This window comes from Porites lutea, chromosome 3 (assembly GCF_958299795.1).
Source record: "Porites lutea chromosome 3, jaPorLute2.1, whole genome shotgun sequence".
In the NCBI taxonomy this organism is placed as follows: Eukaryota; Metazoa; Cnidaria; class Anthozoa; order Scleractinia; family Poritidae; genus Porites; species Porites lutea.
Window position 1 is genome coordinate 32,991,377 of NC_133203.1, and position 24,504 is coordinate 33,015,880.

At 41.4% G+C, this 24,504-nt stretch overlaps 2 protein-coding genes and 1 long non-coding RNA gene across 3 annotated transcripts in view; 2 read left to right on the forward strand and 1 right to left on the reverse strand.

Moving 5' to 3' along the window:
* LOC140930962 (uncharacterized) overlaps positions 1 to 24,504 on the reverse strand; it is a 77,933-nt gene that overhangs the window by 13,417 nt on the left and 40,012 nt on the right. The gene's annotated exons all lie outside the window — the stretch shown is intronic.
* Positions 554 to 4,301, forward strand: LOC140929644 (uncharacterized). The gene is made up of 3 exons (XR_012164762.1): positions 554 to 585; positions 2,053 to 2,141; positions 4,112 to 4,301. It is a non-coding gene; the product is annotated as an uncharacterized lncRNA (long non-coding RNA).
* On the forward strand, positions 17,524 to 24,337 carry LOC140930950 (uncharacterized). Its single transcript, XM_073380668.1, has one exon. It carries the CDS (start codon positions 17,655 to 17,657, stop codon positions 23,916 to 23,918), a length of 6,264 nt encoding a protein of 2,087 aa, XP_073236769.1. The 5' UTR covers positions 17,524 to 17,654; the 3' UTR covers positions 23,919 to 24,337.

Consider the following 24,504-nt stretch of genomic DNA (forward strand, 5'->3'; position numbering starts at 1 on the left):
TTGCGGAATTTTGGCTAAGTACATTGAAGTTTGAAATTAAAAAAGCAGAAACACAATTTAAAAAAACAGTTAGGTCCAAGCTAGAAAATGCTTTCTAATTCCTTGTTTTCCAAGCTAAAAAACGTAGGAAATGCTAAGTGTCGACCGACCATCGACGGAGTGTCGACCAATTACTGACCGATACATCGGTCAAGTATCGACCAACTATCGACCAACTATCGGCGAAGTGTCGGCGAAATGTCGGTGTAATGTCGGCGAAGTGTCGGCGAAAAGTCGGCGAAGTGTCGGTGAACGAAAAGCTATATCGGCCGAGACACATCTGGAACGACTATCGACCGTGTCCCGACCGAGTGTCGACCCACTATCGACCGACTATCGACCGACTATCGACCGCTATATCGACCGACTATCGACCGAGCGTCGACCGAGTATCGACCGAGTGTCGACCGAGTATCGACCGACTGTCGACCGAGTGTCGACCGACTATCGACCGAGTGTCGACCGCTATATCGACCGATATCTCGGTCGACATTACCCACAGTAAACAAGATCCGATTGGAATCCACTTGGAAAGGTATTTTATAGGTAAGTGGTTCTTTTCAGATTAGACTGTACCTATTATTGTTTTATTATTCATTCAAAATATTTCCTCCAAGCTGAAGACATCCTTACCTCTATGTAAAATTCCAGTAGTCAAACATCTGCCTGTTTTTTGCCAGTTCCAGATTATGAGGGGATATAATTTTCTTGCTGATATTCTTCAAATGATAGTTTTCAGTGCTTTTGTGTGTTATTTCATTTTGTGTTAGTTTTTGAGGGAGAAGGTCAGGAAATTTAATGGGTTAAGTATAGTTACTTAACTTAGTTAACGATGAGGAGCTCCAGTAGCTGCTTAGTAGTTATCTTGGCTTAAGCGTGGCGTTGGCGTGGCATTGACGTTTATTTTATATTGGTGTGCTTTGGCGAGCTGGCAGTTATCCTATGCTCTTTTGTTTTTGCCGCGGTTCATGTTACTGTACTAAGCCTGTTGTGGGATAATTTCCAGTGCCCCCTGTGTCAGTGGTTTTCCATTGCAATTTATGTGTCTGCGTTTGCAATGATGTGCTTGTAGTTTTAAAGTGCATAATGTTCGGGGCGTTTTGCTCAGTGTTACTCAGTTTTAGTGTTTTTTCCCTCCCTCCTCACCCCTTATTATTATTGTTAGTGTTATTATTGTCCTTATTTCTCCACTGAAATCTCAGTTCAGTGTGTGGGTGCTTGGGCCGGGGCTGGGTGTGGCTGGCAGGGCTTGTGGCTGGGTTGCAGGTAGGGCAGGCTTTTGGGGTGTTCTTGCTACCTGGGTTAGGGGTTGGTGGCTCCAGCCCGTAAGTTCTTAGGCACCCAACCTCCATGTGCGATTCAGGCATTAATCTACCCATAACATGTGAAATCTTCCACCATTTACTCTTGGTCTTCAGCACCAAAACAGCCAAACCATCACTCTGCTTCTTTGTTTGATTTCTGTGAATCCTTTTCCAGTTTGGAGGTGTGTCTGACAGAACAGTTAACACCTTGAACTCCAGATCTGGACGTCCAGGGTTCAATCCTTGTGTTTCGAATGGTTTCCTTAGACAAGGAACTTTACACCACTTTGTCTCTCTTCACCCAGGTGTATAAATGGATACCGACAAAATACTGCTAGGGGGTAACCCTGTGATGGACTAGCATCCCATCTAGGGGGGAAGGGGGAATGGCAAGACTCCTGTAGTCATGCTTCATGCTAAGGAAGCTGGTATAAGCTCCAGCCTTTTGGGGCCTTTGGCTTGCACACACCTTTAATCTTTTTTTTACCTTTTCCAGTCTGAGACTTTACTATTGGCATCAGCCTTTAAATCGAAGCAAACATCTTTCAATTTTGGCAAATAACCAGCAGGCTCAGGAAAGAAATACCGGGGCAGCCATGGAATTTAAGCCAATCAGTCAGGGATGGAGAAATATTTTAAATGTACACACTGTAGCCATAATTGAATTACAGCAGAAGTTTTCTTTGCAAAATGTGTTTGTCTTGAACAGGAAAGTAGAGCTGTACAGTATGGAGTGGCAAGACGCTGTGGATCTATCCCGGTTTATTGTGAGTGCAGCACCTTTTGGTGGTCCAATAGGTAAGTTCATCAGACTTCTTCTAAGTGTTGTTTGACCAACAGGGTTGTCAGGTTTCATTTCCCTGCAGTATCTTAAAGGGACTGGTTCACGATAATTAATGCGCATGTGTGAGATCTGACTGTAGCTGATTGTTTTTAAACCAATCGCAAGCTTGTTAGATGCACGCAAGTAAATTTACAAAATTCAAATTCATTGTTTGCGACACAAGAGTATTTCCGGGCATTTGGTTTGATTTTATATGTCCCCATAATTCAAGTTTATTCTTTCCTACTCCTCATATATATGTTGCATGTGATAAGAATAAGATTTACAGTGCTGTCCTGCTTTGAAACAAACTTTACCAACGTGTATTTTTACGAGGTCGTACCCACGCCACTCTAACAAAGCAGTCACCGATGGGCAAACAAAATTTGTAAACAAACATTTTATTACTGTTCTCTCAGTTCACCTTATATAAACCCAGATATACCTATGAATAGTGCCTGACCAGTGACAAAAACACACAACTTATGAGTAAAAAAATTATCCTTAATTGAGCATAAATTTCAATTGCTTATCAGCAAATGAACAAATTCATTCGCGTTGCATCGGGTTAGTGTTCCGCAAAACAAATGTTATCGAGTAGAACACATAAAGAAACTAGATTATAAACAGAATATTCAGGCAATAATTTATTTTAAAATCATCAATTCTTAAACATATACGATCGTAAAGCAAAGATACAAGAAACAGTCATTTCAAGTGTACCAGATCGGGAAGATCGCGCAGCCTGTTGCGGTATAACTACAGGTCGGAGTCAAAAATCAAATCAACTTTGAACGAACTCATGCCTTTAACCACTTTCCAAATGTCGTTTATTCTTTTCGTAAGCCACACACTACTCCTAGAACCATACCAGATCGATCGGCTAAGCTTCTCTATCTCCAAAGACTCTTGAGAACGTCCTGTTGCCGGACGACCACGATGCTCTTCTGAACCTCCATGATCAAAACATTATTTTTTGCGTCTTCTTAAAACGTAACCAGTCAAACAACACAACCACACATTAATCACCACTACTGAAGTATAACTAGGCCAGCCAAAGCGACAGATGTCGGAATAAAACGAAGGATTTTCAATGATTGTACCGGTAATGGCGATTTCGAATTTAGTGTTGACCCGACAAATTTATTCTGAAGAGGCAAACGGTGCGCATGCGCATAACCATGATCACGTCCCTTCAAGGTAAATAGGACTCACCAGGGTAAACATTTAAGAGCCAGAACCACAGAAATGCAAGTACCGGCATTAATTATTAATGCCGGTACTTGCATTTCTGTGGTTGTATGTCTATATCAGCAAGAGTCCATTATACTGTACCAGAATTTTGTTTCAGTCAACTGTCTGTACATGTCAAGGGATTTGGCTGAAAAAAGTTTAAAGGAAGAAAACAACTCTGAAGAACATCCTGCTTCTTATTATTTTAGAACAGCTAGTGCATAAAACATGCAATTGATACAATATTAAAAAATTTCATTACTTTCAACCTGCAGTCCAGCTGTGTTGTATGTAGATGCTTAACTGTCAGTAATAGTTAAAAAAATATATAATTGAAGGGCTCCATGCTAAATTGCCCCATGCCCCTGTGGTGTATTTTTGGGATGATTGGGATTTAAGTAAGTTTAATCACTAATGCACACCATTGCTAACTCATGTACTCTTCTACATACATGGGGGGTCATATGGCAGCTGCTCAGAAGAGAAGTCACCAATGGTGCCTAACCCTGACCCCAAACATTACTGAAGCAATTGAAAGAATGATGTCATTGTTTTCTGCGACCAATTAGGAGAGACCTTACAAGCAGCTCCTACACAACTGTACATGGGGGTGGGGACGGTACACCTAAATATTTACATGTCCTGCAGCCCCCTACATTGAGATTTCCCTTTTGGAGGAATGGTTTGTATTTGTTGTATTTAACATTTTCAGCTCTGATAAGAGATGACAAGCATTTTGCTCGAGTCCAAGGATCAGCTATTAATAAACCCATCATTCACATTTTTTCCTCTGCTGGAAGGCAACTTGCCACAGTCAAGGTATGTGTCTTTTTTTTTAAGGTCTACTGCTGCTTGTTGTTTAACCTGGGAACACAGACAAAAAGGAGTGTCGACCAGGCCGAGCAGGCTTCTTGTTGTTTAATGTTGACAAATTAGTATTGTCAATATTGTTCTTGGCTAGAAGAGTAACTGTCATCATTTTTTGTTATTGCATTGGAAAAGGGCAGGAACTTGTATTATCATATGGCTGGTTGTGAGAGCAGGAAAGATGAAGTAGTATTCTGACTGGTTACTGAAGCAGGCAGAATGGATCTATCTTAGTCCATCACTAGTCTGCTTCACAGCCGTTTTTAGTGCTGTCACACAATGCTCCTACCCACCTCCCTTGTGGGGAGGAGTGTTGGGTGACAACGCTAAAAACAGCAGGGAAGAAAACTAGTCCATCACTGCATGACTGCAAAACCTATAATTTTGCTGGAAGGACTGGCATAGCTATCCTGACCAGTAATTACCACTTTTATGTCGCAAACAACGTGGAAGAGGTCAGGAGTCGACGGTATTATGATCCACCAGGTAAAAAAATTCATAAAGTTAAGTGTTTCAGAGAGATTAATCATGTTTTATTTTTAAGTTACATGTTCGTCTTACATGTTTTTGTGATCTATAGAACTCAATATCTGCTTGTGTCTCACTTTCCTTTGGTGATAAGTTTGAATTTGATGAGAGTTAAAGTGTTGTTTAACAGGCAATAAAGAAAATTGTCACGCATCACTCCTTGTAGCATTTGACTGACTTCAAGTGGGCTTGAATTCAAATTTTTTTTTTTTTTTTTTGCGCCGTGAATATTTTTCAGACTTTCCTCTCTTAAATATTTACAATGATCTGTCTTAGTTAAATGTGTATTTTGCCGCATTTTTCACAAGGATAACAATAACTGCTGTCGATCCCAACTCGTTAAAATTCTGTCACCTAACTACCTGAGGGCTGTCCCTATCTGAGAAAACTAGAAAGTCTAATCGTTTGCAGATGTCTTTACAAAGGCAGCACTTTCTGCTCAGCATTAAAAAACCCCCGCCTACGTGTTGATCCGGGTGGTACGTTGAACCAGCGACCTCTCGCTCAGCAGACCGGCGGTTATCCAGCTGAGCTAACCGGACGGCAAAAAATGACCATTCGTGAATCTTAAGAAACATAGGGCCAGTTATTTAAACGTAGTTTAGCCAGTGTTTAACAAAACCGCGTTCTGAGCCATTTTTCAATTTGCCCAACGGTTTTATCTAAACACCGTTTATTGTGAAGTGTTTTGTGAAAGCATATAGAGTAGATTGAAAAAACATTTATCTTCTTAAAATATCACACTAAGGAAGAGATTCTGGAGGTCCAAAGATTCGTTAAACCCCGGCTTAAATTAAACTTCGTTTAAATAACCGACCCATAATTTTTTCAACCAGGTTTAGATGCTCCACCCAGCAGCTGGGTCATTATGCCGCATGACAGAGGTTCATCGTTGCTGGTGGCAATTGATAATCTGTTATACCTTACAGAAAAGGGACAGTGTAATAGACTGGTGAGCTGTAGTATGCAGTAGAACTGTTATCGTGATACAACCACTTATAATCCAGTCCTTTCAAGATATCTCCAAGCTCGAGACGTGCTTTTTTGTAAAGTTCCCATCTTTTTACAACATCGTCGGCAGTTTCAGGATTTGAAGAAACGTGTATCTAGCAGATATTCGCACACCGATAGCAACTCAGCAACGGTGGCGAAAACGTCTCTTAAAAAGAGAATTCGCGTTGCATGAAACTTCACGGCGATGAATCCAACTCGCATAATTTGTCAAATGCAGGCGAGTCCTGGACTTGTGTAGGAGTTGAATTCTTAGGGACTGCTTACATGGTGATGGGGGACCCCAGATAGGTGAGGTAACATGCGGTAGGTCACCCCACCTATCATGTAAACGTGATCAAATTAAAGTGACAGATTATAATTATGGACAGGCAGGTTACCCCACCTAAGCGAAAAAGAGAAAAATTGATCATCGTGTTCACGTTTTCCATAAAACGTGAAATTATTTCACATGGAACGTTGAAAAGCTATGCGTCTGAATTTTCGTACGGTTAAGGTCATGTTATACGAGACGATACGCCGTAACACAGCGTTGCAATGTTGGAACAAGGTTGCAACCATTCGAAACAATATCGCAACAATGTTGCTATGCCGTGTTACAGCTCGCGCTAAAAATCGATGTTGCGAATCGTCTCGTGTAACATCACCTTTAAGGCTGTTTCGAGTGAACGTTCGAGTGAAAGTTCTTAAAGTGGGCTCCATTTTGCGTTTTTGTCCTCTGTGAGTACTCTTTGATTATTTTTCAAAAATTAGCCAATTTTGATGCCTTGACGATCGTCTTAGACTGGAGAAACTAACAGTGAAAACCCTTATCGACAGGTGAGTTTTGTTTTTGTCACGCTTTTTGTTATCTTTTTAAAAAAAAGCTAAAACGCTTAAACCGGCTTTTGCATTTTTTGAGAGGGAGGGGGAGGGGGGCGGTATACAAGGTGTATTGTTATATAGCTGGAAATTTTTTCATAACAATGCGCGCTCTCGTTGGTTGCTTCGAGGTCACATGATGTCTAACAATGCAATTGTTTCTGAGCGGGCAACATTTCAAAATATTTGACGTCAAAGGGTAACAGTACACTGTTACCCACGATTGTTGACCGACGACTTCCGTTACAGCGAGGCCTAATGAATTCCAGCTATATGGCCTCGGGAAACATTGAGATTCTCGGGAGACAAAATGAACTGTTTCCCACCGGACTGGTTATTATGAGCAATGTGAAATGTTCAATAAGTTCCGAGCCCCAGTGACAAAACGCAAGTGAAATTATTCCCTAATTTCACGAGTATACCATTTGATTACCTATTAATATCATGGGTGACGAATTACGTTAGCAATCTTGGATTTTTGACATGTTTATCCTGGATCGTATGGATCGAGAACTCCACTCTCTCAAATGTTTAGACCTTTAATTTGGCTTATAAAGTTCAGAATTCTTCAGACTTTTTCGGCAAAATACCTGTTAGAATCCTTCTTGATGTTCTCTTGTGTGTTCAGGTTTTCTAAAGCGTCTTTTTGTGCCCTGACATCTTCATTTACGGCATTTTAAAACTTCGTCGCCATCTTGACACTGAGACGTACGGAAGGGTTGCCTTGGCAATTTTGTAATTTCACATGTGAAATTACAAATTAGTATAGGACATAGCATGATTTGTAGTGATATTTGGCATAAATACCACGAGTGATATTTCGAAATTGTTATACGTAATTTCACGAGCCGTTAGGAGAGTGAAATTTGAGAGAATTTTGAAATATCACGAGTGGTATTTAAACCAAATATCACGTACAAATCATGCTATTATTTGTTCATACTACTACTCGCAAATGGTTTGTAATTTTACATGTAGGTATTTCAAATTAAAGGGGCTATGTCACCCCACACGCGGCCGACTTTTTCAAGTTCTGTCGGAGATATTGGAAGGCTGTTTTTATCTGTCTAAATCTCAGCCATCGCTCGATAGTTAGCGAAGTTTTGTATTAAGAATCATTCTATGGTGATTACAGATTAATTTTTTGGCGTTAATTTTGAAATTGTTTGCCTGTGGAATGTTTTTACGTGGATTTACTGCGTCCTCTTATCAGCGGCCGTTGTAATGGCAGAGTTAATGACGGCTACTCCACAATGAGTGATGGAATCTTTGATGGAATCTTCCCTATAGTTCACAGAACCTTTCTATTGAGTTATTTTAGAGGCTGCTGGCTCTTGGATTTTTCTTGTGCTCAAAGTATGTGGACATATAATAAAGTGGCTATATCGAGTTGGCGGCGGCCGTTTTTTGTAAACGATTACAAGAGCATCAGGCCATGAGTTTCGTGACGAAACTAAACTCCTGGCGAAGGAAACATTGTAAAATTTGGCTAGATTCCTTCTTGTATTTATCTGGATTCACAGCAAAGATAAACACGACCGTTTGCTCGTCCAGATTGTTCTCAACGGACTTGGAGAGGCACCTTAGTACGAGTTATCTCCTGTAAATGCCATGTTTTTGAACTGTTTGTGTTCGAGCATATTTTTTGAAAATAGCAGAGTTTACTTTCCCTTTTTTTCAACGGACTGCTTATAGTGGAGTAGTAAACCAATGATGCTTGGTTCTGTTTTTCTCGACGTCGCAGTGATTCGGCACGATCGAACAAATTTGCGCGATAATGTATGTTTCCCTAAGATCAAAACAAAGACTTGATGTCTCTTGTTCTATCAGCATCTAAATTATAAAATCACTAGCGACAGACAAGTCTAATTGTTAATGATTTGAAACAGTCTTGGTCTTTATCTTCGGTCTAGCGTCTTTTGTAGCTCGTTTGTAAAATACAACTTCGATTTAATTTGTTGAATAAGACAGTATGTTGTTGTTGAATTTTTGTTTGCGCTCTATTTTATGAATGGCATGCGTTTTTACTTCAAAACTACAAGTAAAATTGTCGTCACAATTTTATTCTTGATCTAGCATAACCAGAGAAGAAACGTTCCATAAATTCTATTGAAATATCCCTTATCTAAACCCATTTCGCTCGTTAACCTCTCTACATTCGGAGCCTTGGACGTGACAGAGAAGATGGAGAAAGTCACGCGTTAAAAACAATAGAATTTTGACAGTTGAAAGTAATTTGCATAACCTCAGAGCGCATGCTCTCCAGCTGACATAGCCCCTTTAAGCTGAAATACCACTGCTCTAAGCCAATCAAATTGCAGTAATTTTTCATGTAGTAGTATAAATGCTTAAATTTCGCGCCAAAATTAAGGAGTAATTCGTCACCTATGATATTAGTCCGATAATCTTTCTCTTTTGCCCGACTAAAATGGTGACGTTGTCGGACATTTGCATTCCTACTGAATGTAAAACAAGCTGAAGCAAAGTTGTTGCTGTTTTACTTGCTTACTTGCCGTTTCTAAACCGTGTTTATTAAATTGATTCTTCTGCTATCAGATCTGGAGAGAGAATTCTTTGCCTTAAGTTCATTTTACAACCCGCTATTTTCTGCTCCTGTAGGCTTCTTTTGAGGCGCCACTACTGTCTGGCCATAAGAATCTGTGATTACCTGAAGATTCCTAAGGGGGAGGGTGCCAGTCGCATCCTTGGACACTGGGCTTGTTATAAAGTGAGTGTAACCAGCGGATACCGGTTGGCTGTTACCTATATGTAAGCATTTGAAGTGGAGTGAAAGAGGGGGAGGGGGTAAGGGCGCGCGAGGAGGGAGAGAAGAAAGGGTTTCCGTCCTTTCCTCCTCGCGCATTCATCGCGTTCTCGTTTTCACACGGCCCGTTTTCGAAATAGCGTGTAGTTGCACCACGTACAGCTTATGTTTGCTAGTTAAAACCCCTGATTTGTAGCCTGTGTGGCAGGCATTTGAAGGAGTAGTGAAAGGAGGGGGAGGGAATCAGGACGCGCGAGGAAAAATAGCAGACAGGGTTTCCTTCCCTTCTTCCTCGCGCGGACATCGCGTTCACGCGCACCTCAGTTATTCCTCCTTTTCCTACCCGTTCAAACTCCTTCCTCATAGTTTAGCTCATTTGCCGCATTGTCTTGTCTTTAGGTTTTACTGGCTGAAGGTCACAACTGGCTGGAACTCGACAAGTTTTCCAAAGCTCGTAAATCTCTAATTGGATACGAGGTAAGTTTATTGACAATGTTTTCCAAAATAATGAAGGAATGTGCTCAACTAGGGACAGATACGGGCAAAGCTAATTCTTTAAACCCTAAAATCCGGACTCACTTACCCAGGTAATTTGGGACCTTACAAAACTACCATGACGACGGGAATGGAAACGCCTAAAACACAATAGGTTAATGAAGGAGCGGAACAACAGCTCTACACGTCCATCAATCTTTTTTGTAAATTTTTTTGCCTTTCCCACACATCTACGATAGGACATGACTAAATTTAAGAAATTTGAGAATGGGACTCCCCCTACCTTCAGCTCCAACCTAATTTCCCTTCTTTTAAGTAACTAGACGAATTGAAATGATGCGAAGTCAATTTTTCATCGACCTTTTCATTGGCGTCGCCGTTATCAGATCGTAAGTTAGGGTGGTTAGGGTCTACGCCTTGTTACGGCGGTGGTCAAAACAAGGACAAGTTTGTGAAGAGAAAAAAGGAACCGGAAACGGGTTTGTACCAGAGTCGAACCTTTCTACAACGGCTCTCTTGAGAACAAAGTGCCTTTTCTAGAGGAGTTGCCATTGTGGGGAATAAGGGGGTATCTCGGAAAACTCCGGAATTTCCCCCGGAACATCCCCCGGAAACTGGGAGTATGTAAAATGAAAAACACAAAAAGAAACCCTAACCCCACTGTGTAAGATATTAAATGTTCAAGAGTGAATGTACGGACTGTCTGGCGCCATAAAAATCATGGTAGTCTTGGACAGATGGCGATTGGAAGATTCGTCGGTATTTATCAAAAAGCATTTATTTCTTTTGTATTAAAGGCTACGTTCATGAGTTCCCATGACTGTAACATTGTGAATAAACATTACAGTGTGAAGACGCTGTAAATCTTATTTACATTGCTTTTTTATAGCCATTTTTTGAAGTATGCCTGGAATGCAACAACAGAATAGAAGCGGAGAAATATGTCTCCAGAGTTCTTCTCGAATAGAAAGTGACGTGTTATGAGAAACTCGGGTGAGTTTATCAGTTCATTGAAGTTCTTACTTTACTCAAAGGCTGACTAAACAAACTTACCTTGTGTAGTGGTCACTTGTGTTGCAACTATGTCGTTCATCCTTTCACTGAATCCGCTGACCACAAAACCCTGGGCGTATACAAATTAGTAAGTGATTGGGAACAATAACTCGAGTTCTGCACTGCTAATTGATGCTACCCTGAGAAAATAGCTGACATTTTGTGATTCCACCAATGATTTCCTCGCGAACTGATCTGAAGAATGTTTGCGGATATTCCATACTGATATGACGTGTAGCTTTCTGTCAGTAAAAACAAAATTGACTGGTTTGTTGGCTAGGACTCGTGTTTTCATTCCTTTGATTTTGATGTAATTATTTGATTTCGGGCCCGAAAAGTTACCGGGACTTTCGAGAAACGAGCTAATCATATTCCACCTACTTATAAACGACATTTTAATTTTTGTCCCAGGAACAGGAAATACGAAGATGCGGCGGAAACAGCTTTTGCTCAGAAAAGCGAGGAGGGCCTGGATCTAGTCCTTGGAAAATGTGCAACTTCAAATCGTCCGTTGGTGAACCGCATTCAAGAAATGAAGGGTCAACTGCGGCAAAGACGATAAAATTCATAGATAGATTGAAATCTTAACTGCGAGATAAATGCTCAGTGGAAGTTCTCAGTAGAAAAGCCTTGCTAGAATGTATTTTGAGCAAGTTTCGTCTCATCAAGTGCACTTTGCGAGTTCATGGAAACCGAGTTCATGTCAATTGGATCTAGGCAGAGGCTAAGTACTGTAACAGTTTCTCCAACACTTGCAATTAATGATTTTCGAGTTACCCAAGTCGCTACTGCTAAATCTCTTTGAGTGACCAACGATAATAATCTCGATTGGGGTAGTGATATGGAGAAGATAATAAAGAAAGTATCTTCTGGCATCGGGGCCATAAAGCGAGTATTAAAGGCACCTTGTCCCCCAAGCGACCTTACAACTAATTTACCAAGCTCTTATTCACCCTCACTTCAATTATTTCAATACTGTTTTGGCCGGAAACTGTGGGATAACCTTAAGGAACAAACTTCAAAAACTACAAATTAGAGCAGCCGGTTTTTTGACATTTTCAGACTACGATGAAGACGCTGGTTACCTGTTTGAACTCCCAGGATGGAAAAATCTAGCACGCCAGCATGAAATTGAAAAAGCCACGATGACTTTTAAGTCTTTACACGGGTTGGCTCCAGAATATTTATGTTCTAGGTTTGCAATACGAGAAACGGCATATAACCTTAGAGACTCTGAGAATAAACTTTTCATCCTCTACCACGGACAAATTATTACAACAGTAGCTTTAGCCATAGTGCCGCCATCCTATGGAACAAACTCCAGTGTATTGTGAGACAAGCAGAGTCCCTTACGAAATTCAAATGTCTTCTTAAACAAGTACTCAAGGGCACGGCATTCATGGAAAGCAGCTTTTTCTTTAATATTTTTATTATAATGTGGATAGTTTATACTGTTTTCTTATTTGAATTGTAATGAATTGTATTTAACAATTATTCCTCGAGCCCGAATGGGCTCTGAGTCAATAGAGTGTTTTCACTCACGTGACCAGCATCTATGCAAATTTATTGCAACAAAAGAAAGCGTTTGCATAAGAAAAGAGTTCAACTCCCACAGGATTGGTTAGGGACACCAACATGGCCACCGTTTCATTGTTTTGGGACACCAATATGGCTGCCGTGACGTCATATGAAAACACTCTATAGCCAATGGGCTATTGACTCAGAGGCCATGAGGGCGAGAGGAATAATTGTTTTAGTAAAATCCAACTAGTTGGTCAAAAATATCGAGACAAAACAACTTTAGCTACTTAAAGCTAGACTTTAATCCTTTTTTACCGCCAAAAGGCCAGCGCTTTTCGCTACTAGTGGGCTATAACATATAGCCTAGCATTAGCTCAACCAATCAGAATGCAACATTGATAATAGATCACTAGTTGGATTTTACTAACTACCTATATCTACCTTTCTACCTATCTACCTACCTACCTACCTACCTACCTGCCTGCCTGCCTACCTACCTACCTACCTACCTACCTACCTACCTGCCTGCCTGCCTGCCTGCCTACCTACCTACCTACCTACCTACCTACCTCCGTGGCTGAGCCTCAGGTTCCGTTTTACCACACACGGACAAGATTACAAGATCTTATGCTATGACGGTGGCCGGTCGTTTCAATACAAGTAAATTTGCTTGTCAAAATGATCTTCCTGGAAAACTACCTAATAAAGGTTTTGATGCAAATTACTTAGTGTTGCCGCCGTAGTACATGATTGTGTGTTATTGGCACACAGGATTGTTGATTTGTACTGGCCAATCACAATAAAGCAAGCAAAGCAAGCAAACCTCAAAACTACAAACTAATTACCATTACTGTTTGCGTTTTATTTATCTCGCGCCTTATTGGCTAATTTCTGGCAACACAATTACATTCCTTAAATATTTCTTGTGTTCACGGTTTTGTGAGTTTCACAGTAAAAATTCGTTTGCCCTTCTCACCTTTAACTACTGCAGATATAACATTTTAACCCTTTTCAAGTGGTGAAAATTGTGAAATATTTGAAGATCAATATAATTTAAGGTTTTCTTTTATCGTTTGTTTCACGATAGTCGAATTACGATTTTCCGAGCGGGACTATTAGTAAACCACCGTAGTTCTTAGTGATTGGTGTATCACGAACCTCACCCAGGACATGGTTGGTAGGGTTCGATCTAAAGCATTGTTGGCATTAGAGGAGATGACTGTTCCTTCAGCGGTCCGCTGTCCTGTTGTACTGATCGGTGTCTGACTGTAGGCATCCTCGTATCAGGATTCTCAATTCCACTGTCCCTATTGATGCTGTTAAGAGTTTCTTTAACCCTACGACAGTACCAGTGAGGGTCTCGGTTACTTTTAAAAATGACCTCGTCCCAGAACTGATAATGCCTCGTCTTATTGGCGTGTCCAGAAACGGCTTGAAGTTTAAGTTCGTGAAAGCGCTATGTCCCTATCGTGCTCACTTTCCCATTATAGGGAAGACCTTTCCAATTTCAACACCAGAAATATTTATGGCATGTTATTGTGTTGCGAGAAATTACCCAATAAGGCGCGAGATAACTAAACCACAAACACCAATGGTAATTAGTTTGTGGTTTTGAGGATTCCTTTCGTATCCTAAACTTTATTGTGACTGGCCGCGCAGGGTTAGCTCAGTGGTTTGAATTTTAGTGATGTCATGTGAAAACCAACAATACTCAAGGTCTTAAAATAACTAAGATATGAAGGTACTTTTTTAACCTGTAAGCGGCTAGACCTTCGCGTGCCTCGGATGACCACGTAAAATGGCGGTCCCGTGTAAAAATAGTGTCCCCAAATAGTACTCTCCTGCTAAATACATTGACACTCAAATAAAGTGCATTTTTTTTGGCCGCTCCACAGTCAACTTTCCTGAAATTTTTCATGTGTTCACGGTTTTCTGAGTTTCACAGTAATCTAGCCTGCTCGGGATTTCCCGCGGGATTTCTTGCTTATCTGTTCACTCCTGAAAAATCTGTCATTTAAAATAATTTTAAATGACAGATTTTACACGTCGCTTAGTTTCTTTGCTTCCAGGGAAAACTCGACGCCAGAGTTCCATAACAATGCTATATTATTTTTTTTTTGCGGTAAAAAAGTCAGGAAAGAAAATAGCCTTAACAATCTGACTACGAGTATTCTGTCATTTTCCTCACCACCCGCGAGAAAGGTGACGCGCGAAAGAAAGAGAGCACCGCGCGTGGGACACCTTCCTCGCGGGTGGCGATTTTCAATAATTTAGCGCGTTCCTTGTTAACCAGGTCTAAGGGACAGGTCATTGTTTATCTCCGGGGGTGGGGGGAGAATTTGGAGCAAAACAAGAGGAAAGTTAGCCGATACCCCCTTTGAGTGTTACTTCACTGAAGTGATCCCCTCTAATAACGTTTGGATGACTTTCACGATCTCCCGTCCCCCGTCCCCCATCCCCACGTCTTCATTTTCCAAGCAAATTTGAGTGGTCCCCACTCTGAATCCTTCCGAAGTTTTCAGCGATCCCCGCTTTTGGGTTCTCAGTTACAACTGGTCCCCCCTTTTGTTCTCCCAAAAATCAAGTAATCCCCTCTAAAATCCTCCGACCCCGCACCCCGGCGATAAATAATGACCGGTCTCTAACCCATATATGGCGTACATAGCAAGACCTGAACAAAGGCCAAATTGATGGGAGTCGAGTGCTCTGACCACTGCCTCACCCCTCCCCCATGTGTTCAGTTCAAAACAAAAAACTATGTATTTTCTAAAAAAGTGAACCAGTAACACATTTAATTTTATTTTGCAAATAAAACATAGGAATTAACAAAATACTAATGCTATTACAATGCTACAGTTCAGTCATGATAAAGATACAATGTAAATGTTGAAAAAAATTTTGAATCCACAAGGATATTGAGGAATTTTGATTTTCAGAGGACAAAAATCTTGTACCTTAATAATTTAAAGCATGTTGCATCCTTTCTTACATTTTTCAAGGGCTAAAGATGTAATAAATCATCTGTAGTGACAACAACAAAAAATGGGAGCCCTAGAAAATGAATGTCAAATTTTTCAGAATTTTAAATGTGTAATCACAATTCTCGTAAAATTTGACATTCATTAATATTTTCGCGGACTTCCATGAGAAATTTTCTTTAGTGTTACTACAGATGATTTATTACATCTTCAGCCCTTGAAGAATGTAAAACAAAGAATGCAAAATTCTTTAAATTATTCTGTTTTTTTTTTGTCCACTGAAAATTAAAATTACTCAATTTCCTGGTGGATTCTGTCTTAAATTATCGGTATGCCTATGTAGAAATTCATTTTCATCTTTGGTTCATTTTATTTAAGAAAGAAAAAAAACTTTCATATTAAAACCAAGGAAAACTCGCAACAAAACACTGAGTTTCCAAGAACTTGTAGCCCGCACTGCCACATGGCGGTTTGTTTGCTGTGTGTAGGGTGTTGTTTTCATTTGTAGTTTGTAAAGTGAGAGATGTCTCTCAAATAAACCAAATGAAACCGCCAGCTAGTCTACATAGGTTAAAGAACTTGTTCATCACAAACTTTGTATTGTTCATTAAAACATTGAAACCCCTAACAATTCCGGCCATCTTGACCTACTTACGCTTGGGCAGTGTTAATAACGTGGCATATTTACAAAGCTTTCCATTTATAAACCCACAAAGGGCTAACACTAATTAAGAGATAAGAAATATTAACTCCATTTATGTACATGTAGCCTTTTGTTAAACACACAAAGGCAACTTTAACTCATAATTAATTTTGTCGTCCAAAGTTTGCATAATCTGGACACAAAAACCAACTTACGACCTGTTCCCTTTAAGGCCACTTTGCTTTGGGCACAATGTAGACTCTAAAATTTTTAGGTAATTGCGAATCTAGAAATTGAAACTAAAGGCTGGTTATTAAAACAAAGTTTAGGTGGTGTTTAACAGATCTTGCGCATTCTAAGTCATTTTTCAATTATTTTACCATCCTTACCGCCCATATCTAGAAAACATTGTTTGTTGTTAAGAGCATCAAAAAGGCTTCAAGGCTAGGCTGAAAAAATCATTTAATATCTATTTTGGGGGCTCAGACATTTTTTTAAACCTCATTCTATCAGTAAGGCTCTGTTTTAATAACCAACCCTGAGTGTTTTGTGCAAAATACATATGTATACATATATACGTATACTCCAGCAGAGAAATCACATACTTTGCTATAAGGCCTGTTTAGAACCCAGAGTTGCATAACATGACATTTGAATGACGGGAAAGACATCAAATCGTTCTGAAAAGCACAAGTGAACTATAATAATAACAATATCTTTTTAATGGTTTTGAAAAGATTTTCCAATTGATGTAACTCCAGCAAACTTGAAAATGGATCGGCCCAACTTTTTTAAGGATTTGTCCACTTAAGTTTTCTCATGGCGTAAACTCTCTTTTTAATGACTCCTAGAGAGGCCATTAATGTTACTATATATTCACCATTTTCACATAGACCATAATTTAATTGCACCTTGTTTACCCCGAAAATTTTGAATTTTGTTTTCAGTTTCTCCTGGATATTACAGTCATCCCAAGAGAAATATTGAAAAATTATATTGAAAAGAATGTTGATGCAAAATTTTGGGCGCAAACAAGGTGCATTATGGTCTATGTGAAAATAGAGAATCAGTGGATTTCCATAATGTGTGACTGCAGCGCTGCGCAGTCAGCGGTATGTTGTAAAAGCTTAGCAGCCGCACCAGATTTTAGTAAGCGGCCGCCATGTTAGCCCTTTCTCGTGTTGTTCAAGTTTTTGGATAGTTATCGCCATCCATCGGACATTATACGGCCTAAACGGTAAGAACTGTTAAAAGAACATTTTACGGAAAATCCCAAGAGAGTATTTCACACGACATTTTGAAGTTTAGTACTTACGAATCACGTATTTAGCCTATCATGTATTTGTCATGTCAGATTGTTATCTCGGGACTCAGGATCCAAGAACTAAGGAGTGAAAAGAATGTGTTGTACCGAGGACCTGTGAATAAACTACGTTTGGGACGTTCGTGTTGATTGTTAGCAACTCCTCTTGTTGTATGTACTACGGGAGGCCAGCCACAATAACAATCGTTTGACGATCTTCGTGTAGCAGTCATGTCCGTCAACAAAGAAGCAAGACCCGAAGACCAGGTCAATGTGGCGCTGGAAGAAGAAACTGATGAATCAAGGAAGCGTTTCCTGACGGAGAAAGGGTATACGTATCAACTCAACTTGAAAACAAGTAACTTGAAAACTAAGAAATGTGAACTGGTGAAGCGAATGAGAGGTACTCTACTGAAGCGAGGTCAGTCAACTAAACTAGTAGAATTTAAGAAAGAATTCAGCGAAGCTCAGATTTTGTATTGCGAATTTCAAGACATGGTTGAAGAGATTAAGGTTTTTGCGAACCCAGATGAGAATGTGGAAAATATTGAAAGAATGGTTGATCAAGTTGGCAGAGAATGGTCAAATTTTGAGTGTGACATTAGATCAGAGATAAAGTTTCTGGAATTTGTCGAACACCACGTGGATGATTCAATCTCTGAAGCATCCAAAAGGTCCAGTCGAGCATCCAAGAAAAGTAGTAGGTCAAAAATAAGTTCCAATGATAATGTTGAAGAAGATAGGTTTCAGTTACAAAAGGAGGAAGCTGCCTTAAAGGCTAAACTGGCCTATATAGAGAAGGAACGGTTACTGAGATTAGAACACAGAAAGACTGAGTTGACCAAATTAGAACAAGAAAGAAAGTTGGAAGAGCTAAGATTACAAAGTGAACTTGCTCAGAATCAAGCAAAGCTTAATGTATGCATGTCAGCAGATAAAGTAGAACTGTTTGATGATCAGGATCTAAACTCGATTCCCCCCGCTGATAAAGTCAAGGACATGGACAAATTCCTTAATTCAATTCCAGTCACAAGTAAGAGTGATCTCTCTCCTGGTCAGCAAGAACCTATCTACTCTTCAACTCAGTTAAGTGGAGCCCAACCCACTTTCAGTCTTCCGCGTGTAGAAAATGGAGTGCACAGTACGTTAAGCCCCAGTGCCACACCCTTTCAACCACACTCTGTCGTCTTAGAAAAGTGTATGGACAAATTAGTGGAAACAAGTAGTATGTTGGTGGCAGCTACTATGGAGCAGAACCTAGTGAACAGGCAACTAGCAATCTCAGGGCAACTGCCTAAGATTTCAATCCCAGTTTTTAGTGGAGATCCTTTGGAGTATCCTACATGGAACAGTTCCTTCAGTGCCCTTATTGATTCCAAACCAATGGACGCGCAGACAAAATTGAACTTCCTACATCAGTACATCTCAGGAAAGCCCAAACAAGTTGTTGATCAGTATATGTTAATTGGTACTGAAGATGCCTATCAGTCTGCGAGAAAGTTGTTAAAGGAAAGGTATGGTAACTGCAATGTAGTAGGGACAGCCTTTATGAACAAACTGGAGAACTGGCCTAAGATTGGCGTAAGAGATGCGGAGGCCCTAAGAGATCTTTCTGACTTCCTGCAAAAGATAATTGCCGCCAGAGAAACTACTCCTAGTCTTGCTGTCTTAGACTTTGCGAAGGAGAACGTTAAAACTCTAAACAAGTTGCCATTTCAAATTCAGAATAAGTGGAGAGGAATAGTACAACAGTGTAGAGTCTCAAAAGGAAATGGTACTTACCCTACCTTCTCTGAATTTGCTTCATTTGTGAAAGAGTGTGCAGAGAGAGCGAACATTCCCGAACTTGAGGAGCTGTCCAAAACCAAAGAGTTTGTTAGGCCTAGAGGACCATTCAGACGCTCACCAAAAGGCGAGGAGGCCTTTTCCTTCGAAACTCATGTATTGGATCCAAGCAAGAACGTGACTGCCCAGGGTCAAGGTGAAAAGGAGAGACCCCCAACCTGTTCGCAAGGGAGGAGCGAGAAGAAAAAGACCGAAGTATGTCTGTTTTGCAAGGAAGAACATCAGCTAGACGAGTGTAAAAAGTTTGCAGAGAAGCCGCACAAGGAAAGGAAGGACTTCTTCTATAAGAAATTTCTTTGTCTTGGATGTGCCTCTAGCAGTCAACATCAAGTATCCTCCTGTAAGAACAGACTTAAATGTCGCACGTGTTCTGGAAATCACCCTACATGTCTCCATATTCAGAAAACTCCCAAGGAAAGTATTACGAACTGTACAAATGTTTGTACCATCCCAGAGCAAGAGGGCGGCTCGGATCATGCCATGATTGTACCTGTTTGGGTTAGACAAGTTAGCCAACCCAGTAAAGAAGTCTTACAATATGCAGTGCTAGATGACCAGTCCAATGTGAGTTTTGTGTCGCAAAGTTTGTGTGAAAAATTGGACTTGCAAGGCCCACCAACCGACTTGCTGCTGACAACAGTGCAAGAGAGAAATGTACATGTACCAAGCAACCGTATTTGTGGAGTTGAGGTGTTGGATTTTAGAAGGGAGCATGCTGTGAAGCTACCCATGATGTTCAAGCGAGATATCATCCCAGCCAGTCGGTCGCAGATTCCAAAAGCCAGTGTTGCCCGGAAATGGGAACATCTGTGTCCTATTGCTGACGAGCTCATGCCCTACAATCCAAGTGTGGAAATCTCCTTGCTGATTGGCAATAATTGCCCTAGTATCGTCAGACCCAGAGAAGTCCTAGTGGGAGGTGAAGACGACCCTTACGGCCAAAGATCTTTAATGGGGTGGGGTATAATCGGCAAGGTGTGCAAATCTACAGGTGAAGCCAACCATAAGGAAGGAGTGTGCAACAAGGTGATGGTCAAAGAAACCCATGAACACTTTGCCTTTACGACAAAGGTGAAAGAGATTATCAACCCACAGAAGATTATTAAGATTCTTGAGTCAGACTTTACAGAAAGTTCTGCAAATACCAAGCCCTGTTCAGCTGAAGACAGGAGATTCCTCAACATCCTTGAGAATGGTGTTGTGAAGAGATCGGATGGGCACTACGAGATGCCTCTCCCTTTGAAGACAGACAAACCGTCTCTACCCTTCAACCGCGAACTAGCTGTCAAGAGATGGCACCAACTTTTAGCAAGGTTTAAGAGAAACCCCAAGTTTCTGGAAGATTATCGCTTATTCATGAAAGATGTGATTGCTTTGTGTGCAGAAGAGGTACCACCGGACCGCCATGGAGTTCAGGATGGAATGGTTAACTATGTACCACACACCGGTGTTTACCACCCAAAAAAACCAGACCAGATCAGGGTTGTTTTTGATTGTTCGGCCCAGTATGAAGGGGTGTCCCTGAACGATCACTTGTTACAAGGACCCGACCTCATGAACACTCTTCTGGGGATCCTGTGCAGATTCAGACAAGAAAATGTTGCGTTTATGACTGACATTAAGAGTATGTTTCATCAGTTTATGGTGTCAGAGGAACACAGAGATCTCCTGCGCTTTTTGTGGTGGAAGGATGGGAATCCTGCAAATGAAGTGACTGAGTATAGGATGAAGGTTCATCTTTTCGGTGCTGGTAGTTCACCTGGCTGCGCAAATTTTGGTCTGAAGAGAGCAGCAGATGATGGGGAGAAAGAGTTTGGTGAAGAAGCTGCTGAGTTTATACGACAGGACTTTTATGTGGATGATGGACTAAAATCAGTCCCTACCGTGGAGCGAGCTGTTACACTGATAAAAGCAAGTCAAGGCATTTGCGCCAAGGCCGGCCTGAGACTGCACAAAATTTCATCAAACAAAAGAGAAGTTCTTGAACAGATTCCGGCCGAAGATCGCGCCAAAGGATTAAAGGAGCTAGACTTGAAGGTTGATCCACTGCCCTTAGAACGTGCCTTAGGAGTAGTGTGGTGCATTGAGAATGACAGTTTTCAATTCCGCATCGAGCTGCGTGACCGTCCCCTAACGCGACGTGGCGTACTTTCCACAATCAGTTCAATCTACGATCCTAGTGGTTTCGTTGCCCCAGTTACCTTGAAAGGAAAACAAGTTTTGCAGCAAATGTGCCGAGACAAGCTTGATTGGGACAGCCCAATTCCAGAGAGTTTGTATACTCATTGGGAGAAATGGCGTCAGGATGTTCTGAATCTCGATCAGCTGCAAATTCAACGTTGTTTTAAGCCGGAGAACTTTGGGCAGGTCAAAGCCAGCGAGTTGCATCATTTCTCAGATGCTAGTGTAGAGGGTTATGGACAGTGCTCGTACCTTCGACTAATCAATGTGGAGGACAAGGCGTACTGTTCCCTTGTCATTGGGAAATCTAGAGTGGCCCCGTTAAAGCAAATCACTGTGCCGAGGCTAGAATTGGCTGCAGCTACTGTTTCAGCAAACGTGAGTGAATTTCTTCGTCGAGAATTGTCTTACACGGACATTAAGGAACATTTCTGGACAGACAGCAAAATCGTCCTTGGTTATGTTAACAACGAAGCTAAGAGGTTTCATGTGTATGTGGCAAATCGTGTGCAGCAGATTCGTGACGTCACTAACCCGAGTTCTTGGTTGTATGTCAGCACTGAACTTAATCCTGCTGACCATGCCTCGCGAGGCCTTACAGCGTCACAGTTATTACAAGGAACCAACTGGCTAACTGGACCCTTATTTCTTTGGAAGAGTGGAACTTTCCAGCCTGAGAAGATAGAAGAATTTCAAGTGACCGAAAGTGATCCTGAAGTAAGGAAAGCAGCCGTTTTCACATCTCGTGTAGAGAGCAGAGCTACTCAAGCCCCTGAACCGTTAACGTCAAGCCGTTTGCGCCACATGTCAAGCTGGCAGCATGTGCTGAAGGCAATAGCTTTGTGTCTACGACTGAAGAGCAAACTGGCAAGTAGAGAAGTGAAGTTGACGAGACAAACGGGTGGTGAGAGCATCAGACCATTACCGAAGGTATCAGTCACACTTACAGAACTTCACGCAGCAGAGAGGGAAGTTCTTAAGGTTGTTCAACGTGAACATTTCCATGACGAGATGCAAGTTTTAAAGGAACTTAAGGAAGTTGGAGAGCTTACTACTAGAAAGATCGCAAGAGAAAGAAATCTAGCCGTCAAGAAGTCTAGTTGCTTATATCGTTTGGATCCATTTCTCGATGAAAACGGTGTTATCCGCGTTGGTGGCCGCGTGAGACGAGCTAACCTTCCATTTGCAACGAAGCATCCTGTGATACTTCCTCGTAAAAGTCATATTACAGATTTGCTGATTCGATTCTGGCATGCCAAAGTGAACCACATGGGACGAGGTATCACCCAAAATGAGTTGCGCCAGAGAGGCTACTGGGTTGTTGGTGGATCGTCAGCAGTGTCAAATTGTATTTCCAAGTGTGTTACATGCAGAAAAATGCGCGGCCCCCTGCAAATTCAGAAGATGGCCGATTTGCCTGTGGATCGAGTTGAACCTTCGGCCCCCTTCTCGTATTGTGCTGTAGATTTCTTTGGACCTTTCCCGATCAAGGAAAAGAGGAGTGAAGTTAAACGTTACGGAGTTATTTTTACCTGTATGGCCAGCAGAGGTGTACACTTGGAGACAGCCAACTCGTTAAGTACCAGTTCCTTCATCAACGCACTTAGTCGCTTCCTCAACCGACGCGGTCCAGTCAGACAGCTCCGCTGTGATCAGGGTACAAACTTTGTAGGAGCGAGGAATGAGCTAAAAGCTGCCTTAGAAGAACTGGATCAGAACCGGGTGCAAGAGTACTTAGTGGAGAACGGATGTGATTGGATACCATTTCAGATGAATGTACCTCATGCCAGCCACATGGGTGGCACATGGGAAAGGTTAATCCGTACTGTTCGTAGTGCACTGGAGACGTTACTTCTGAGCGCTGGCACACAGTTGGACGACGAAGCGTTCAGAACCTTCATGACTGAAGCAGAGTGTATTGTTAATTCCAGACCCTTGTCTACGAACGACTTAAATGACCCAGAGGCACCAGAACCACTTACGCCCAGTCATTTACTTACCTTGAAAGCTAAAGTTGTACTTCCACCGCCTGGAAGGTTCCAGCGAGCAGATCTATATTCCCGCAAGTGGTGGCGCCGAGTACAATATCTCGCGAACGAATTTTGGCTTAGATGGCGCCGTGAGTTTCTTCATAGCCTGCAGGCTCGTAACAAGTGGATGTATCCAAAGCGAAATCTATCAGTTGGAGATGTAGTCGTATCCAAGGAAGACGAAGGACCACGTAACCAATGGCCACTCGCTAGAGTCGTAGAAGTCTACCCTAGCGAAGACGGATGTATCAGAAAAGTCAAAATTGTGAAAGCTGATGGAGAACTTGACAACCAAGGCAGACGTCGAAAGCCATCTACGTTCCTGGATAGACCAATCCACAAATTAGTCTTACTGGTACCCTCTGCAGATGAAGCGGATGTTGGTGATAGCAGCAGGGAGACCGAGGAATTCCCCAACGAGGAGCCAACTACTCAGTGAAGTCGCCCCGACAGGTGTAGAAGACACAAGTGACCGCCTTTATGAACATTTGTTTTGTTTAACTGTCTAGTATGGACATTAACTTAAGTAATTGTTAGGCAACAATTAGGGGAGCCATGTGACTGCAGCGCTGCGCAGTCAGCGGTATGTTGTAAAAGCTTAGCAGCCGCACCAGATTTTAGTAAGCGGCCGCCATGTTAGCCCTTTCTCGTGTTGTTCAAGTTTTTGGATAGTTATCGCCATCCATCGGACATTATACGGCCTAAACGGTAAGAACTGTTAAAAGAACATTTTACGGAAAATCCCAAGAGAGTATTTCACACGACATTTTGAAGTTTAGTACTTACGAATCACGTATTTAGCCTATCATGTATTTGTCATGTCAGATTGTTATCTCGGGACTCAGGATCCAAGAACTAAGGAGTGAAAAGAATGTGTTGTACCGAGGACCTGTGAATAAACTACGTTTGGGACGTTCGTGTTGATTGTTAGCAACTCCTCTTGTTGTATGTACTACGGGAGGCCAGCCACATAATGATATAATTATGCATTTGTTGGATTTTGAAGTAACACCAAATTTTGATGA

Coding starts and splice junctions, on each gene's coding strand:
- LOC140930950 (XM_073380668.1), top strand. CDS start 17,655: ATGTCCGTCAACAAAGAAGCAAGACCCGAAGACCAGGTCAATGTGGCG.